Source organism: Palaemon carinicauda, chromosome 1 (genome assembly GCF_036898095.1).
Source record: "Palaemon carinicauda isolate YSFRI2023 chromosome 1, ASM3689809v2, whole genome shotgun sequence".
Classification (NCBI taxonomy): Eukaryota; Metazoa; Arthropoda; class Malacostraca; order Decapoda; family Palaemonidae; genus Palaemon; species Palaemon carinicauda.
Genome location: NC_090725.1, coordinates 268958862 through 268979415, shown reverse-complemented (window position 1 = coordinate 268979415; position 20554 = coordinate 268958862). Strand labels below are relative to the sequence as shown.

Below are 20554 nucleotides of genomic sequence, written 5' to 3'. Positions count from 1 at the left end.
GTTCCCGGCACAGTTAATTTTATATTCATTTACCAAATTATTTTACTCTGTGGAATTCTTGCTCGCCACACCCTAACCTCGGGAAGTAGGCTTGAGTTATACACTAAGGAGAGAAGGGAGACAGCCGAGAGAGAGAGATAGCTCTCACGATCTGTGAGTCGATGCAAATAGCGCTCTCTCCTCGGTTAGTCATGGATGGCCACCAGTCGAGCCGGACTGAGTGTGAACCTTGCTACGTACCGCGTATCCCTCTATTCCCGGAATTCCATCTTCGATATTTTTCCGCTCCATGAGGGCCGGGATGACTTGAAATCGTTTCCATGAGATAGTTACTATGTTTCTTTGATCGGATTCAGATAAATTTTTTTACACTGTTCTGATCCCGTAGGTTGATTTCTAATATTACAGGATATTTGCGGTATGATTGTTCCGAAGAGTGGTACAGACGGAGACTTGTAGTTCTTGAGTTTATATTGTTACGGGCCGGATTTACATCAGTGGGAATTCATACTTCCAACCAATTATTCCGGCAACAGTATTGTTGTCTCTAATTCTGGTTTCCTTGTATCTCCTTGTCCCAACCTTTATTCAAATGTAAGTACATCCTACTCCGGTAGGGATATGGAAGGTTGAGAGAAGTTTCATAGTGAAATTTTTCTCTCTGGAGAGGGCGGACTGGTCCAAGATTAATGAGGGACCTGTGTCGCCCAGTGAACCCACCCTTTCCCTTTTTTCCCTCACCCTGGTTGGTCCAAGCTTCGGGTGCTGGGAGGAATGAGGATTGGGGGTTGGGAGATGTAGGGGTAGAGAGGGGGTATGTTGATGAAGGAGAGGTCTAATTGGTGAGGGATCTATGGTCGTGGTTCTATCACGTCCTAGTTTTCTATACCGACACTCAAAGAGTGAGCGAGCTAGGTTTATTCCTGGCATTCCATGCATCTCTTTTTCTTTAGTATATTCAGCAATAATTATGCCTTAGAAATGGTGCTAGAGGAGCATAGCTTGGGGTGCTAATAGGAATGATGGGAGAAGGTTAGGTAGTGGTGGTGGTGGGGTGGGGGGGGGGGGGGCAGTAGCTGTAGTGAACGACACCTGGTAGTAACGGGGGATTTTGAGGAGGGAGAAGTCTAATTGGAAAGGGATCTCTGGTAGTGGTATCACTCGCCCCAGTTTAAATACCGACACCCTTTTAGGGGTGAGCGAGCTGGATATATTCTTAGCATTTTATGCAACTTTTTTCTGTGGTATATTTAGCAGTATTTATACCTTTGAAATTGTGCTTTAAGGAGCATTTCACTGGGCGACACAGGTTCCTCGCCCTGAAATAGATTTTTCCTTCGTCAAAATCCCTTAATAATAATGAGTCTACTGAGTGTGACGAGTCTTGCTGGGAAAGACGAGTCTGGCTGGGCGAGACGAATCTTGCTGGCAAGACGAGTCTGCTAGGTGAGATGAGTCAGCTGGGCGAGACGAGTCTTCTAGACGAAATGAGATCTGGGCGAGATGAGACTGCCAACGACTAGGTCTGCCCCGTAGAGCAAGGGTGGGGAATGGACAAATCTAATTCCCGACAGAGGAATCCTCCAAAGGGGAGACCAAACAGGTGAAGGAAGTCTCTCCCATGGACGGGAAAAGGAGACGAACATCTGCTGCCACTGTCGGAAATTCTCCCCGCAGGCAGGAAGATTGCTGAACAGCTGCTGGTGGAAGAGCGAAGAGGAGCAAGACCGAAGTCAAGCTCTGGGTAGCCGCCTCCTTCTGATGAACTCACAGGGAGCGAGCAACAACAACATCCAAATGGAGAAGTAGAATCCACAGGGGGATGACTACCCTGTTGTCCAGTGTCAAAGGGGAAAAGACTTAGAAGAGAGTTTCTCCGCCCTCAAGAAATGCCACGCTTTGCTGAAACCAAAACAGCAACCCTCACACTTTAATTATAAAAGAATGTTTATATTTATAAAAAGTGTACGTGAATGTATAGATATATATGAAAAGACAAATAGGTAAGTAAAAAGTGACGAAACAACACGGGTGTATGAGGGGTGTATCCGACTGCCCCCCAGGTAACCAGCGATAGGGTAGTTACACCTCAATAAAATTCTTATGGCCTGTCTTCCAGCTTCGCCTAAAGTATAATCCCTATAAATAGCAAAAGGGTTTTTATTTAGTATGGGAACAGATTATAATCTCTATTCATGTTTTAATGTCAAGTTTTTATTTAATAGGATCATACATATGATAGCTTCTGAAAACTAAATTTTGTGCCTTTTCTGCCAAAATACCCATCTGGTGTAGTTCTTATCTATAACTATACACCAGTATCTTTAGCTTGGCTAAAGGTGAGCAACTGTTGCCAGGGCTTACCTTAATCACCTTGGATTTAGACTTCTCTAGAGTCAAAGGATCAGAAATCCTCTAGAGAGAAAATTTGTTTCGCCTATGTTTGCCGATCTGTCAACGGACACATGCGAGCAACTTGCATCATAGTAAGTGCTGTCGATTCATCATTCAAGTCCCTCTTATTGGAAGCTTCCTCTCACCCAAGGGAGTTTTGCTTGAAGCAAACGATCTCTTAATTCCTCGTGACATGATTCAGGCTCTAACCATTCACCCGAGGTTTGTTTGAAAAAAGTGATCTCTCAATGCCTCACGACTCAGGCTCGCATGAGATCCAAGCTTTCAACGACCCTGGATTGCAGCGCAAGGGAGAAAATTTTCTTTCACTAGAGAGCTTTACTTGTATTAGCAATTTCTCACCTCCTAGCGATGCAATTCAGTGGATCCCTGCACCTGAGGGGTTGCTTAATGCAAGCAATCTCTCACTACAACCCTAGTTTGAATAGTAGGATGCTATAAGCCCAAGAGCTCCAACAGGGAAAAATAACCTAGTGAGGAGAGGAAATATGGAAATAATTAAACTACGAGAGAAGTACAGTAACGAACAATTGAAATAAAATATTTTAAGAACAGTAACAACATTTAAATAAATCTTTCATATACTGTATAAACTATAAAAACTTCAAAAAACGAGAGGAAGAGTAATAAGATAGAATGGTGTGCCCAAGTGTACCCTTAAGCAAGAGAACTCTACCCCAAGACAGTGGAAGACCATGGTACAGAGGATATGGCATTACCCAAGACTAGAGAACAATGGTTTGATTTTGGAGTGTCCTTCTCCAAGAAAAGCTGCTTACATTAGCTAAAGAGTCTCTTCTACCCTTACCAAGAGGAAAGTGGCTACTGTTAAAATACAGTGCAGTAGTTAACCCCTTGAGCAAAGAAGAATTGTTTGGTAATCTTGGTGTTGTCAGGTGTATGAGGACAGAAGAGAATATGTAAAGAATAGACCAGACTATTCGGCGCATGTGTAGGCAAAGGAAAATTGAGCTGTAACCAGAGAGAAGGATCCAATGTAGTACTGTCTGGCCAGTCAAAGGACGTGAGCTCGAATCACTTGTCGACCCCAAAATGCATACGTGTCCAGGTCCTGTGGTTTAAAGATCACTTGTGCCAAGCAAACTCTCAGGTGAAAGGCTACCTTTCACCTTTGGTGCCGCGATGCAGACTCTCCGAGAGATCACTTGCTTCAAGCAAACTCTTAGGTGAATGCCAGTAACCGCAATTATCTCATTAAAAGTTTAATGGTCGTTCAAGCTGAGCTTGAATCATACTCCTAATAAAGGACTCTCTCTCTCTCTCTCTCTCTCTCTCTCTCTCTCTCTCTCTCTCTCTCTCTCTCTCTCTCTCTCTCTCTCTCTCTCTCTCTCTCTCTCTCCTAAACATCATTTCGAAAGTAAGTAGTAGTATTAGTTGTAAAGGAAGGTTCTTGCAAAAGCCTCTTGGGACGTTCTTCCTGCACAATTCTTACCCACTGACTGTTACATTAGGGTTCGGCGAGCAGAGTCTGTAGACCAGGTGTTTTGAGGATTGCTTCTATATTTGTTATTTCTATTGTGACATATGATAAGCACCCTGGACCTTATCAGTTATCATCTTTTGACTGGTACCTCTGGAGTTGTTCGAACCATTGTAAGCATGATAGGATAGTTTTCCCTTGGATGTAAGTGAGAGTTCACACACATTCCCCATTTCTGCTAGGAATAGGCTAGTGTACTTGCCCTTAGAGAGCTGATTGCCTTCATCAGGAGGGAGTAACTGAGCTCATTCCTTTGGGTTCCATCATGTGGAGAGTGAGCCTGATGTAAGTCCTGCTGTGGCACCTGTTGCATGTGAGTGGTACATCAAGCACTGATCACAAGCATTCTATGTTAGGAAAGGGTAGGGCAAATGCTACCGTTGAAGCTGCCACATTTATTCTCAGGGAAGGACAAAACTCACTCAGTAACTGTTTCTTAGGACTCTGTCGGCCAGATTGTGTGCCTAGTATGACAAATCTTCCGACATACCGGTTGCCAGTAACGGTCCTGTCAAGGATCAAGTACTGTATTCAACTTGTTCAGGAAGTGGAATGTTCTGCCCGCTGCCACAGGACACTCAAGAGTGGCCCCAAGTTAAGTGCTGGTGTCCCGTTCTGCTAGCGCCAAGGTAGATCCCAAGAGACACTTTTCACATTGTGGGTTGTTGAGAACATTTCTCTCCTGCTTCTCCCTTAGAAGCTCCTTGGTAGAGTTTGGATCCACCCTTCTCAGGAAAAGGGTCTATGCTCAAAGGAAGCTTTGAGCAGTCTTACCTTCCCTGGATCTTGGCTCCTAGAGTCCATTGATCCTCTTCCTCAGGGGTTGAGCACATGCACCTCCTCCTACTTGATGAGGACATCATAGGGTCTCTCCCTTAAGATTTTTTCTCTTCTCCATTGCAGAATGATGTAGTTGTATAGGCTCTCTCATTATGTCAGTTACAGAGATATGGGAGTTCTTCTCCTTCCTAGTAAGATGTTATGAAGACCCAGTTCTTGCTTGAGTCTATCCCTCCTGTAGACATTTGACTCTCTGATGCCTCAAGTCTAAAAGAGCCTGGTTGTGCTGTATTGCAGGATTTGACATCCATGATATGAGTGTTGCAACCCTCTTTAGCACTAGCAGGATTTGAAGGAAGTACCCAGTCAGTGTTCCTTCAAGCTCTATGAGTCTTCTATCAATGAAGGTACCTGAGGTCAATATGGCTCTCTGCTATCTAGAGAAAGAATTCATGAGTTTCACGAGGAAAACACTTCTATTTAAAGGACGACAATTTTTGTACGTGTTAGAACGAATCACACATTTTTAAAAGTAATTTGTATTTTTCAATATTTAACTTAGCCGGTGATTATATAGCTGCAACTCTGTTGCCCGACAGACAACTCTACGGTAAAAACTCGCCAGCGATCGCTACACAGGTTTCGGGTGTGCCCAACAGCGCCATCTGCCGTCCAGATACCCAGTACTCAATGTAAACAAAGACTTAATTTTCTCTCTGTCGAGCTATCGACAAGACGTACTTACTCGCTGTTGCTAAACTGGAGTTTTTTCACAACTAATTGGTGAAGTACTTTATTCTAGTTTTGAGCTTTCGCTATGCAGGTGTTTTATCTTCATCTTAAATCTTGAACTCGTTTTGGATAGATTTAATTATGGTGACAAAGAGAGTATGGACTTTCTTTCACTTTTAAATGGCCAACCATTCCTTTAGACGGAAGTGTGTTTAGGCTTTTAGTAATTATCTTATCACGTTATAGATTTTCCTCTATATATTTTATATCTCTCCGCCTTTATTAGGCCTCTTCGATTAACTTTCCATTTATTATAAACATATAAAAATAAATTTTAATGTTTTGTTTATATAGACCTTTCCTGAGAGTAGGCGGTCCTAACTTGGAAACCGAAGTTAATCAACGTTGAGCCCTTTATATCGTAATTAGCTTTTAAAGGATTTAAAACTTTTTAAATGTAATATTTTATGAAAGAATTTCTTTGATAGTCTTCGTACTGTTTTCAAAGATGAACTAACGTTTTGTTTATTTATGCTACGCAGTTGTTGACGTTCAGGACGTTCAACATGCGCTCTATCGTTACGATAGAGAGAGAGTGTATCACGGTTTCACTTTGCAGTAAGAGTAAATCGATTCTGATGTTTTGTTCATTCTTTCTTAGCTTAAATGTTTTAAATTCTATTTTAAAGGAACTTTTTATTTGAAAAACCTTTCAGTTTTTTCCTTTAGTCAAATAACATGTTTTTTTGACGAAATATAATTGGGCTCTTCTCTTAGGTGCAAAATCAAGAGAGAAAGAGAGAGAGAGATAGAGACGGAGGGAGAGAGAGGAGAGAAAACGTTCCGTTCAAGCGGGTAACGTTGTTCTCGAGTTACTCTCGTCCCTAGTCGCTGTACGGGGAGGAAGGATAAAACGTTTTTAGTTTTTTATTCTCGTCCCCAGGCTATGTGCGGTGAGAGATTGAAAACGTAGTTATATGAACTAGTGTTTAGTCTCTTTCTCAGCCACTGATTTTTTTTATCTTAAAATATGTTTTCTGTTTTTTGCTGGTATTAATGAGCTTGCATTATACGACTGATTTCGCAATTACTACCTTTTAATGAAGGGTAGAATTGCGTGTTTCAGGTAGAAATCAGTAAAAGTTTCGATTTCAGTGAAATAAGTGCAAAACAGAAAATCGAAGTGATAAAGTGATATGCGCAAAGTGTTACAGTGTTGCGTCCGAGGGTTCGTCTGTTCGTGCCTGTCGTTCACCTAGTCCGGGACCTCTTGCATGCTCCCAAGCCCAGGGGAGAAGTAATGTCAAACGACTTATGGGTTCGAGAGGCCTTGATCAACGAACAGACGTTTTCCCTCTATGGTATCGGGTGTATCTTACCAAGATCTCCCCTACCATAAGACAAGAGAGACGTTGTTTCTCCTCGTCATCCGAAGGCTTTTCGCATAAGAAACCTGTCACAAGGTTTTGAAGCCCTTAAGCGAAAGTCAGTCCTTTCAGGACAGGTCCAGCGTCCTGGTTACAACCATTAGGACAGCTCTGACCCTATGCAGTCATCGGATAACTGCTCGCCGCCTAACAAAAGCGTAACACAGACTCCGAGAGTCTTTTTTTGTTGGCAAAGTGTTGCGGTCACAGACGTTACCCTCGTCTCTTACCACAACCATTTCCGTTGATCCTTAATGGGTTGTATGGCAAGACATGCAGTATATGCTTGCCTCCCTTATGGAAGACTATTCTGCCGATTAGTCCGTTGAGTCTAGCCGTTTATCTCATCGATATCCTGGCTTTCAGCCAACCTAACGTTCCTTTGTGCTTACTGTTGACGTTGGCGTAGCTTAGTCACGTCAGTCAGGTTGTTTAGAACCACACTCGATGCGGTCTCGTGTGGTTTTTCAGCCGCATTTGGACGTTAGGCCACTTGCTGATGCTCCTGTTGACGTTCAAGACGTTCACTAACAATCGGAGTTGACTTGTTTTGACGCTGTGTGTCAACCTCCGCATTCTAGAGTTGTTTTGACTGCTCAGTCTAGGCAGTCAAAGCAGTCTCGAGTGGACGCTGTGCGTCCTCACGCACCTGTTGTGGTTGACAGTTCAGTTGTTGACAGTTCACAGACTGTCAAACAGTTACATCACGTTGCGTTCTGGTCCGCTACTAATGCACCAGTGAGTGTGGACTCTGCTTGTAAAGCATTGCCACCACGGTAGGTCTCTCCCTTGCTTGAGACTCAGCTTTTATCGGACAAGGTTCCTGTAGATGAGGAAGTTGCTGTTCCCCCTCCTACTGATATTCCCTTGAGGACTCTGTCAGATGGAGAGGAGCCTAAAGCTGCTTAGCCTCCTATGGACTTTAATTAAATCATGATGATTTTTTTAAGGATCTTTGTCCGGATCTTTCTGTAACTGCTGCTCCTCGTTCGCCTAAACGTCAGAGCTTACACTAGGCCTAGCTACTTCGAAGCCGTTGTTTTTAAGCTAGTGCTCTCTCGCTCTCCTAGAGAGCTTTACGTTGGCTAGGCGACTGGTTTTTCACCAGGAGAAGTTTGGGGGATACAGCCTTTGCTTTCCCTTCTTTTAAACTGGTTTATAGAGCGAGAGTCTGATATGACACGAGAGAAGTTCTCGGCTTGGGAGTTCATGCCTCTGCCCAGATAGACTTCTCAATTCTCGTAGACTCTCCCTGGCGCCTGGCCAGGAGACGCTCCAAGTTGTTTACAGGTCAACTTCACAGCTGTTTTCGAGCCTTTGAAGTTTTGCTGTACAATTATGTCATGCATAACAAGCCTTTCAGGGATGGTAAGCGATACCGCCTCAGTCGCTAACCCCGTCTGTTGCCACACCTGCTCCCGTAGACCCTAAATGGGCTTTGCTGCAAGACATGCAGTCCAAGCTTGCGTCCTTGATAGAGGACTTTAATGCGGAGAAGGTTGCTACCGAACCTTCTGGCCAACAACCTTCCAACCGGTCGGTTGTGCGCCCTGTTAACGCTGAGGTAACCTACTCGCGTCTGCCAGTTGAGGTGGTTCCTCCACCGATGCGACCCAGTGTGGGTTGCCAGCCGCACGTTGACGTTAAGCGACGCTCGGAGGTGGTTGTTGACGTTCAGGACGTTCAACAACCAGCAGAGGTGACTTGTTTTGACGCAGTGCGTCAACCTCAGCAACCCGGTAGGGTGTTGACTGCACAACCCAGACGGTCTAGACAGTCTCGGGTTGACGCTGTGCTTCCTCGCGCACCCATGGTTGTTGACAGTTCACAGACTGTGCAGCAGTTCCATGATGTTGCGTCCGGCTCCGTCACGCATCCACCAGTGCGACCGGACTCAGCGAGCCAGACGTTGCCCACTCCGTTGCCGTTTCCTCATCAGTTTTCGGATGAGGAACCCTCTGATGAGGACGTTGCTGAACAACAAGACGATCAGCCCCCAGAATAGATCAAGCCCTGCTATCCATCCAGAAGATGCTGAAGAAGGAACGCTGCTCAGTCAGGCTGTGGATGAGTCTGGTAGGGACGCTGTCATCCGTGGAACAATTTGTGTCACTAGGAAGACTACACCTCCGTCCTCTTCAATACCATCTAGCTTTTCACTGGAAAAAGGACAAGACACTAGAAGCGGTCTCGATCCCGGTTTCCGAAAAGATAAAGTCTTGTCTGACTTGGTGGAAGGACAATATCAACCTAAGAGAGGGTCTTCCCCTGGCTGTTCAGACTCCCAACCACGTTCTCTTCTCGGACGCATCGGACGTGGGCTGGGGCGCGACACTAGACGGTCGGGAATGCTCAGGACTGTGGAACTCGAGTCAGAGGAGCATGCATATCAACTGCAAGGAGCTGTTGGCAGTACATCTGGCCTTGAAAAGCTTCAAGTCTCTCCTTCGAGGCAAAGTGGTGGAAGTTAACTCGGACATCACCACGGCCTTGGCGTACATCTCCAAACAAGGAGGTACCCACTCACTGACGTTGTACGAGTTCGCAAGGGACCTGCTCATCTGGTCAAAAGGTCAAGACATCTCCCTAGTAACGAGGTTCATCCAAGGCGACTTGAACGTCATAGCAGATTGTCTCAGTCGGAAAGGGCAAGTAATTCCAACCGAATGGACCCTCCACAAGGATGTGTGCAAGAGACTTTGGGCCACTTGGGGTAAAACCATCCATAGATCTCTTTGCAACCTCGCTGACCAAGAGGCTTCCAATCTATTGCTCTCCAGTCCCGGACCCAGCAGCAATACATATAGATGCTTTCCTCCTAGATTGGTCACATCTGGATCTCTACGCATTCCCACCGTTCAAGATTGTCAACAAGGTACTGCAGAAGTTCGCCTCTCACGAAGGGACAAGGTTGACGTTAGTTGCTTCCCTCTGGCCCGCGAGAGAATGGTTCACCGAGATACTTCGATGGTTAGTAGACGTTCCCAGTAGTCTTCCTCTAAGGGTAGACCTTCTACGTCAGCCACACGTAAAGAAGGTACTCCAAAGCCTCCACGCTCTTCGTCTGACTGCCTTCAGACTATCGAAAGACTCTCGAGAGCTAGAGGCTTTTCGAAGGAAGCAGCCAGTGCGATTGCTAGAGCAAGGAGAGCTTCTTCCATTAGAGTCTACCAATCGAAGTGGGAAGTCTTCCGAGACTGGTGCAAGTCAGTTTCTGTATCCTCGACCAGTACCTCTGTAGCTCAAATAGCTGTTTTTCTCTTATACCTGAGAAAAGGACGATCCCTTTCAACTCCCACTATCAAGGACTACAGAAGCATGGTGGCATCGGTCTTCCGGCATAGAGGCTTAGATCTTTCCAAACATAAAGATCTGCAAGAGCTCCTTAAGTCTTTTGAGACCACCAAGGAGCGTCGTTTGGCTACCCCTGGATGGAATTTAGATGTGGTACTAAGATTCTTCATGTCAGACAGGTTGGAGCCGTTACAATCAGCCTCCCTGAAAGATCTCACTCTTAAGACTCTTTTCCTGGTATGCTTAGCCTCGGCTAAAAGAGTCAGTGAGATTCATGCCTTCAGCAAGAACATAGGATTTTCGTCAGAAAAAGCCACTTGTTCGCTACAACTTGGTTTTCTAGCCAAAAATGAGCTGCCTTCTCGGCCTTGGCCTAAATCTTTCGATATCCCCAGCTTATCGGAGATCGTAGGCAATGAACTAGAAAGAGTCTTATGCCCTGTTAGAGCTCTTAAGTTCTATTTAAAGCGTACTAAACCTTTACAAGGCCAATCTGAAGCTTTATGGTGTTCAGTTAAGAAACCATCCTTGCCTTTGTCAAAGAATGCTTGGTCAGACTTTATCAGATTGTTAATACGAGAAGCTCATTCACATCTGAGTGAGGAAGACCGAACTTTGCTTAAGGTGAAGACGCACGAAGTTAGAGCTGTAACAACTTCCGTGGCCTTTAAGCAAAATATATCTCTGCAAAGTATAATGGACGCAACCTATTGGAGAAGCAAGTCAGTGTTCGCGTCATTTTACTTGAAAGATGTCCAGTCTCTTTACAAGAACTGCTACACACTGGGACCATTCGTAGCAGCGAGTGCAGTAGTGGGTGAGGGCTCAACCACTACAATTCCCTAATTCCATACCCTTTTAATCTTTCTCTTGAAATGTTTTTATTGTTGTTTTTTCGCATCCTGGTTGATTTGGCGGGTGGTCAAAGTCATTTCTTGAGAACGCCTAGATTAGGGGTTTTGATGAGGTCCTGTTGTATGGGTTGCAACCCTTGATACTTCAGATCCTAGGGGTCGATCAGCATCCTAAGAGGATCGCGAGGCTCCGTAAGGAAGACGTACTTAAAAGGCAGAGTAATTGTTCAAGTCGACTTCCTTACCAGGTACCTATTTATTTTGTTTTTGTTATTTTGATAACTTCTAAAATGAAATAAAAACTCTTAGCTCATAAAAGTTTAACATATATTGCTGGTCTCTACCCACCCCCCCTGGGTGTGAATCAGCTATATAATCACCGGCTAAGTTAAATATTGAAAAATGTTATTTTGATAATAAAATAAATTTTTGAATATACTTACCCGGTGATTATAAATTAAAGGACCCTCCCTTCCTCCCCAATAGAGACGCAGTGGGACGAGGAGAAAATTGAGTCTTTGTTTACATTGAGTACTGGGTATCTGGACGACAGATGGCGCTGTTGGGCACACCCGAAACCTGTGTAGCGATCGCTGGCGAGTTTTTACCGTAGAGTTGTCTGTCGGGCAACAGAGTTGCAGCTATATAATCACCGGGTAAGTATATTCAAAAATTTATTTTATTATCAAAATAACATTTTTCCTAACTTTAGAATCCTGAGTCCCTGAAATTACACTTCCCACCTCAACCACCTATGCTCAGTCCTTGAGCTGAAAGTCTAAAATGATGTGATGCAGTTGAGCAGGTGGGTGGCTCCCTCCCACAAATTATCACACTTACCTTGATTTAATGACCATTCCAGGTTGCACTGATGTCATATTCCTAATTAGAGAACGCAGGTGTATGTAGTTAGGAAAAATACAAGTTATTTTCTAAAACTATTATTTTTTATTTAATTTGATTTGTAACTTGTGATTTGTATATAATAATTTATATTTCAGGAAGCTCTTCTGATGGCAGTACTTCTGCCCCTCCACCATCTCCAGCAACCCCTCCAGCACATGTTAGTACAGTGCCTGGTAGAGGGAGTGAGCAATCAGTGCCAATATCAGCTAATTCATCAATACCAACAAATCCAACCCATGGTCCACCAGCACACCCTAATGTGAGCAGTTGTAAAGCAGCATTTCCTGGTGTGAGGCCACTGTCACCCACTGTTCGTCCATCACACCCAAATGCTATAGGTCTCCCTCCAATTCCACCTGTGAGCCTAACTACTGCATCTAACCTAAGTTTTCCACCACCGAGTCTTCCTGTGGTCCCACCTGTTTCCTCATCAGCTTCCTCCCTTCCTCCATCATCACCCACCCCCAATGTAACAATGCTAGCCCCTTCGGCTAATAATCAGACATCACCTGTGCCAGTTTCTGTTGTCACAACCAACACATCTAATTCTAGCTCAGCAGTCCAAATTTGGAATGTTCCTTCAGCTGCCACTGTAAATAGTAGCAGCTCTTCTGTGCCAACTAGTAGCAACATCGTTATTTCTGCAAATAACATTTCATCGGCTAACACTGTCAATAATGCAGGACCTATGTATAATTGGCAGGCTACAATGACAACTGTTAAAGAACGGTGAGTACTAATTTTGAAAATTAACTTTAGGACAGAGAATCAGAAAATGTAACATCATTACTATTGCCTTCTTAATAAAAATGGGAAGTAAATTAGGCTGGTCATGTCACTGATTTAAATGTTGAAATATATAATAGTACAGCATACAATACAAGCATTATCTTGTCTTAAAAGCCTATTCTAGCTACGTGCATGCACTTTACAGAAAAACACCATTCTGATAGTTCAGTATAGAATATTCAAGAAATATTTTAGAAATAAAATTCGTTACATTGATAATAATGGTAATGGTAACATTAATGAAACTCTAATGGAAAAAAATGCCTTAGTAATATTTCTGTGTACAGTATAGGAAATACAGCACATCCCTCAATTTTGTAAATTTCTTCAATCGCTGAACAAAGAACATTATTCTTCCATCCTTGTCCTCTGAAGACATTCCTTCATCTACCATCTCATGCTACTCCTTAAGGTCTTAAAAGTTCCTCTGTGTTGAGTTTTAATAGTTATTAATTACTACAGTACAGTATAATGGAAAAATCTTAATACAACTGTTTTTAGTGCTTAAGAATGGCGGGAAATAACATAATGGCAACACAGACATGCCGTTTCCTCCAATTGCTAATGATTGATAAGGTTTTTGATGGATGAACCAAATATTAAAAAAAAGGGCTCTACAGTTTTGTGGCTGATAGTGCAACAAATTAAACATTAACTTTGTAAAATTTGCAAAGTGGGAAAAGTGTAAAATACTGTATTTTAGATCCTAGTTTATTTACAAATTAGATTAAATGATAATCATACATAAACATTCAGTGCTATATATGCCATGAATTGGTTATACTGTATATAACTGTATCTGAGTGTAATTTCCTTGCTTAACTGAGACCTATGTTTTGCATAAAATGACAGAATTTATTGAGTAATGAAAGTTACCTAATGAAGGAAGAATTGCTATTGTATGATTATGACATTTTTATATTATAGGGAATGTTGTGCTAGAGCATGTTTTTTTATTTGAACTGGTGATACTTATCAAATTTGATGATTCAAATCATGAGAGTAGCAAATAGAATTTAAAATTAACAGTGATATTTGTTCTGTAGAATTACTATAATTTAAAGAAGCAATGCAAAACTTTTAAATATGATTCTTCCTAAAAAATATTGTCATAATTTTCAGTATCCATTGTTTAAGTTTATTTAAAAATGTAATTTATTTGAGTTTAAGTTTATTTAAAAATGTAATTTATTTGAGTTTAAGTTTATTTAGAAATGTAATTTATTTGATAGTTATAGTATTAGGTCTAAGATGAAAACTCTTTAGTTGTTCAACCTCATGGGCATTTTGAACTGCAGTTGATTTTTATTGAAATTATAAGAAGTAAAATTTCAGGTTGTTCCGACACTCTACAAACCTTACGCTATTTATTTGGGATTATCTTTCGGCGAAGTTGGAAGACTGGCCATTAAGACTTTTAAGCGAGTTGGCAACGACCCAAACTGCTATTTAGCGGGGTAGTAAGGGGTAGCAGGGGTTGTCGGCTACCTCTCTCACTCACGCACTAGTGAATCCGAGTCACTTTTTTTCCTTTGGCATGAGGAGAATGGACGTGTCTGCTCTTTGATTTCAAAAGACTTGGCCAATGTATTCATATTAATTTTCTTTCTCTTTTCAGGTGTGCGTGTTCCTTCTTCTGCATCCTCATGCCGACTTGTCCAGGGACTGAAGGTCACTTGCAGCACCTTCATGTCCTCTGTCAAGACTGACCTCCATTCGTTGTGTCCGACCTGCTGTGGACGCCGCTGTGATCATGGTAACACCTGTGAGGAGTCTAGGGAGTGGTCTGCTTCCCAGTGGGAGAGATTTGGGCACTGGCAGAAGAAGTCTGGAGGTATTCTTCACCTTCTGGGTCTTCTGGAAAGGCGAAGAAATCTTAGACATCTTCTCGGACCCCCTCGAACTCTTCCTGAAGCTCCGGCTTGTTTGGTCCCTTCCGAGGGGCGGTTGAGTAGGAGCGTAGACCAACTTACGCCAGGACAACCTCGGGGATCTGGGGACGTTGCTGCTTCCCTTTGAGAAGCAACTTTGCACCCGTCCATAGGCAAGTACTTTTCACTTTCTGATGAGTTGCGGGTTTGGCCGTCACTGGGTGTGGCTGGGCCTCCTTTCAAGGAGGTTCTCCTGGCACTTCTGCAGCGCGGGGTCCAGAGGAGTCCTTCTCCTGGTTCTTCCGAGGTAGAAGTCTTGTCTCATGTTGATGCTCCAGTTGTCTGTGAGGCCCATCTCTCGCCTTCTCCTGCTAGTCCTGTGCGCCGATGAGACTAGCCCGCTCGCTTGCCTCCGCAAGACAACCTTCTACTGTTGAGGAGACCTCACGCCATCCTTCGATCTTTTCGTCCTCCAGGGACCGTAGTCCTCTACACTCGCCCAGACCTTTGTTCTTGCCCTCCGTCAGGTAGCGATCCAGTTCTCCAGATCGACGATTTTCTCGCCATTCTCATGCTCGTGATCTCCGTTTTTCTCGTGATCGTCAGTCGCTGGCTCATGCTTGCCACTCAACATCTCTACAGATCGTTGTTCACACACTCACGACCGTCACTCACCTGCTGCACCTCGCTGTCTTCTGGCTGTTCTCCTGCGAGCGATCACACGTCACCTCGTATTCGCCGTTCTCCACCAGCTCACCGTTCTTCAGCTCCCAGTCTTCCAACATGCTGTTCGCTATCTCGCCCTCCTAGACGATCTCGTGCCCAGTGCTCACTGGCATGTTATTCTTCATCTTGCCTCTTGCTTGGACGCTACTCTCCATCTCACCGTTCGCTGGTGCAACCCTCTCTTGCTCGCTGACGTGTCATTCACCCGCTCGCCACAGGCCTGAATTATCACTCGCCGTCTCACTGAGTGCCAATGCTCCACTTGCCAACTCATCGCTCTCCTGTGCGTTGCTCACCAACGCTCGCCCACTCTCACTGACCTGCTCGTCGATCTCCAGCATGTGATCGTCACTCACCAACCCGTTGGAGGTTTCCGAGACCTTCCCTGCCTCCTTCACCGCCCTGACCATATCCCGCACGTGAAATTAATGTTTCCACTTGCGATGTTCAGTCTTTCAAGCGCACTTCACGTGCTCCTGCGAGCAAGGAAGGTCTGGCACTCCGACAACCCAGCAGCAATGGTGGAGCAACCTTCACCTTTTATAGCTTCACCAGCAAGAGGGGGACAGCCCATTCCCTTTCCTAAAGAGTTCAGGGAACCACCAAACAGGTTTGCTGGTGTTCCCATCACCCCAGGAGATCACCCAGGAGGACCTTGAAATGCCTGTGTGGATTGATCAAGGTAGGCAACCTTCTCTCCCTCAGTTCCAGGTACCGAGACAGCGTTCTCCAAGGAGACGATCTTCTCCAGACCCCCTCAAGGATGCCCCAGACCTGTCAGCTGTGGGGAAACAGCTATCTTTGTTTGACACCCAGGGCAAAGCCGTCAGGCAGGCAGTGGTTAACACAACCCAACAAGCGCAAAGGTTCGTGCCCTCAACACAAACCCCCAAGCAAAAGTCGGCAGTGGCTTCTTCTCTGAGGATTCCCTTAGAGAAGTCAGTTTCCTTCTCCTCTTCTTCTGCTTTCCCAACGGACCCTAGGAGGAGACTCTTTTCTATCAGGCCCCCTGAGCCCCCCATGATTCTCTCGCCCATCAGAAGACCACGTGGAGCTGCAAGGGAGGCTCGGGGATTCAGCAGGACTACTCTTGCCTGAAGTTTACACTGGTCCTGACCATGAAGCAGAGGAGAGGATGCCGAAACAGACTCTTACTCACGCCAACCTTCACCATCCTCGCGCGAGCAGGGGCCTAGGATCTCCGCAAGATTCTCTTGTGCCTTACCTCAGACCCTCGCCTATAGAAGTTGTGCCACCAGAACTTCCACCTGTCTTCAGACCACCACCAGAGGACGAGAAACAACCTGCAAGAGAGGTTCAGGCCTTTATGGAAGGGCAGGAACCTTCCAGACCTTCTTTGTTGGAGGAATACCTGCTGTCTCGCAGAGAGCCTAAAGATGCCAAGACGGTTCCCAAAAACTCAAATGCACGAGCAGCTCTCCTGCAAAAGAGAGCTAGGATATATTTCCAGTAGCAGGAGTGTCGGATGACATCCCTCCAGTTGACGACCTTGACCCACCCCAAGCTCCTATGAGTGAGAGCTTGGAGGTGGATAACAACTTGGACTCGGAATAAGACTATATCCCTAAGGCTGATAATCCAAAGTTCCTTTCTGAACCTGAGCGAAGGGAGTCAGGATACGCTTTCTGGTAGATCCTAGCCTACAAGAGGGCCATCAATGGACTTCCTAGCCCTGAGACAGCCCTTCAGGAAGGCAAGGATACAGTCTTGGACCGTGTATATGGGACCTACGACCACGTGAGATCAGTGCAGTCCTGCCCTGGTCTAAGGTTCTGACAGCAGCCAGAGAGAAGGCGTTTTCGTAAATCGTTTGCTCATCTAGCTCTCTTCGATCAGGCTTGTCTTCTAAAATTCTCACGGCTCCCTTCATCCAACAGAGGAGATATTATGAGGTCACGGACGAGCCCCTTCCAGCTTTGCCTCTAGATCCTTAAGTAGAGGCACTCTTGAGAGGCTTTCTGGGCTCTTAGCCTTGTTTTCTGCATCTAAGATCCTAAACATGGAGAAGGTGGTAAAGTATGCTATGCAGGCTGTTTCTGTTGTTGGGGTCAGGGGGCCACCTTGTTAGAACCGAGGATTGATCCTGGGAATCTACAAGGAGATCCTAAGACCCCTTTCTCTTTCCGGGCACTCGCACGTTAGAAGTCTTCTTCCACCAGGCTAACCTACTGGCGAACGTGATTCTCAAGAGGTGAGATGCCATGATTGAAAGGTTCCACAGACCAGTTCCCAAGGCTAAGATCACTAGGCTCAGAAACTCCACCCTTGACGGCTCAGCGCTGTTTAAGCTGGAAGAGGTCAAGAAGGCGGCTCAGCGATGGAGGAAGTCCCCTTTAAAAACTCCCTTCTTCACAGAGCCTTAACATCCAGGCCATATGGAAAGGCTCCGCCACCTCCCAGCAAACAGCCGCAATCCACCATACTCTCGACCAGCAGGATGGCAGGGTCCTCTATAAAGGTGTCGAAGCAACCTTTTCCTGCCAGAGATCTATTCAAAGGGCTCCAAACCCTCCAGAGGAGGGAAAAGTGGTAAGGTAAGTGGCAGAGGCCACTCCCGCTAGGGGAGCAATCCTCTCACCTGCCGACCAGTGGGGGATGCCTGCAATGCCACTAGCAGAGGTGGCTGCAACATGGGGCTGATCCTTGTACAGTCTCCATGATTTGTTCGGGGTTATCATGTCCCGTTCACTCACTCTCTTCCTCCACTGACTCGGGATCCAGTTCCATCGAGCTCCTATGCGAATGGATCCGCAAAGGAGCTGGCAAAGCCCAGACCATGTTGGAGAAGATTTCTCTTCAAGAGGTCCTCGACAGATCTCCAGGCTTCTTCAGTGACTCTTTCTTGGGAAAAAGGCATCTGGAGGCTGGAGACCAGTCATCGATCTCTCGGCTCTGAACAAGTTTGTCCTTCAGACTTCGTTCAGGATGGAGATGGCAGACACAGTGATACAAGCAGTAAGGCCATAGGACTTCATGTGCACATTGGATCTCAAAGATGCATGCTTCCACATCCCAATTCATCCGTCTTCAAGGAAGTATCTTCGCATCACAGGATCGGCATTTGTGTCCTAAGATACCTCAACGACTGGCTAATTCTAGCAGACTCAGTGGTGACCCTTCTTCAGCACTGAGAGAGACTATTCGAGTTTTGTTAAGATCTGGGTATCGTGATAAATCTCGAGAAGTCATCCCTGCTCCCCTCTCAAAGACTGGTATACCTGGGTATGATTATAGACACCAGATTACAAAAATGTTTTCCATCAGACAACAGAGGACACAGGCTGAGGGAGGTAGTAAGCCCCTCCTCAGACGAGAAGAGCTTCCAGCCCAGCAGTAGTTGTGTCTCCAAGGTCACCTAGCATCCCTGGTCCGTCTAGTACCCAACGTCCGCCTCAGGATTCGATATCTCTAATGGTCTTTGAATCATTTGATAGCCAACAAAGTCCTAACTTTGTTGGGTTCCCCAACTGTGGACCTGAACTTCAGGCTCCCGCTCTACTGTTCCCCAGTCCTGGACCCTCAGGCTCTATGGCAGGATGCATTCCAACAACGGTGGGACAATATCGACGTCTACGCCTTTCCCCCATTCTGTATAATGCAAAGGGTGCTCAACCAGACCAGAGTATCCAACAACCTTTTTATGATACTCATAGCTCTGCTATTGCATCATGCAGAGTGGTTCCCGTGCCTTTTGCAGCTCCCAACAGAGCTTCCGAGAACTCCCTCCTTTTCAAGATATACCCAAACAACCACACGTGAACAGTATCACAAGGTAGTAGCTTCTCTTTGTCTTCACGCCTGGAGACTATCCAGCATCTCCTCTCAGAGAGAGGCTTTTCGCACAAGTTGACAAGTTGCGAGAAGGATGTCTGGATAAATGTGAAGATCCTCAGTATCAGTTTACCAAGCCAAGTGGACTGTCATCAGTGGTTGGTATTGGGGAATGGGTATCTCTCCCCTCGATGCCATTATTCCAGTAATAGCAGAGTTCCTTGTATGCCTTTGGGAGGAAAAGTTCTTCTCGGTTTCGGCAGTGAAAGGCTACCGCTCAGCCTTAAGCATGGCCTTTAAACTGAAAGGAGTTGAACTTTCCTCTTTGTTGGAGTTATCTCTCCTCATATGAAGTTATGAGCTCACCTGTCCCCAGTCAGAAGTGAGACCTCCTCATTTGAATGTGGTTCGCATCCTTCAGTCGCTGAAGGATGCTTCCTACGAATCAATATGCCAGCAACAGATCGCCACCTCACTTTGAAGACGGTGTTCTTATTCGCATTGGCTTCAGCCATTAGAGTTAGTGAACTTCATGGTCTATCCTATGACATTGCCTAGTCAAGGGGAGGGGGGGAGGCAACACGTAGCTTCATTCCTGAGTTTATTGCAAAGACTCAAAATCTTTGAGCAGCAGATCCTAGATTTGGGCCCTTTCGGATTGGGAGTCTTCGATCTGTAACCAATGATCAAGATTAACTGGCCCCCCAGTGTCAGCAATCTTCGTCAGTAAGGGAAAGGTAAGGTCAAGAGGAGGGTCACAAAAAACACAATCTCAGTGTGGATTTGCAGGGTCATTGAGTATGTAGTAAATCCTGACCCCCCTCCTGCTTGTTGACCTAGAGCTTATGATATCAGGAGCATAAGCACGTCCTTGGCCTTTAAACGTAACTACTCTGTAGCACAAGTACTACAAGCGGGTGTGTGGAAGCATCAGACAACCTTCACCGCCCACTACTGGCAAGACGTGACCCGCAAGAACTTGGAGACGTTATCCATTGGTCTTGTGGTGGCTGCGCCACAAGTGGTTTAAAATGCTCCAGGCTCTTTGATGGACAAATAGCAGAGAGTTGAGGGCATAGGTTACCCGGGATTAGTCTAGAATGAATGTATAAGAATGACTGGCTCTTTCTTTCTTTCATCTTCCGCTCTCTTTGGGAACAGCACCATGGGTCCTCTGCACGCCGACCTCCCCTCTCTACAGGCCATAACCATTTCCCTTGTGTAACCTAGTATAGATATCATACTTGTCTATGTCCCCAAGACTCCCTGCAATGTGGGTATTGGGAAATGTCTATGTTAGATATCAACATTCCTATTTACCTTGGAGTATTCTTACCTTGACAGTCACATGGCTAGTTTTTCACAAGCACACAGGTTGCTTAGGCGGCTTTCCGTGCATTGCACAAAGTTCAGGGTTTTTCTCAGCTACATCCCAAGCCTGTAAGTGAAACCTTCAGGTCAAATGCC

The 20554-nt window shown here is 45.3% G+C and overlaps 1 protein-coding gene across 1 annotated transcript in view; it reads left to right on the top strand.

Annotated features, from left to right (window-relative positions):
* The window catches only part of LOC137656205 (BTB/POZ domain-containing protein 1-like), a 406727-nt gene that overhangs the window by 17619 nt on the left and 368554 nt on the right, over positions 1-20554 (top strand). The window contains exon 3 of the mRNA XM_068390378.1: positions 12005-12638. Coding sequence (XP_068246479.1) covers positions 12005-12638 — 634 coding nt within the window. The remainder of the gene's footprint in view (positions 1-12004; positions 12639-20554) is intronic.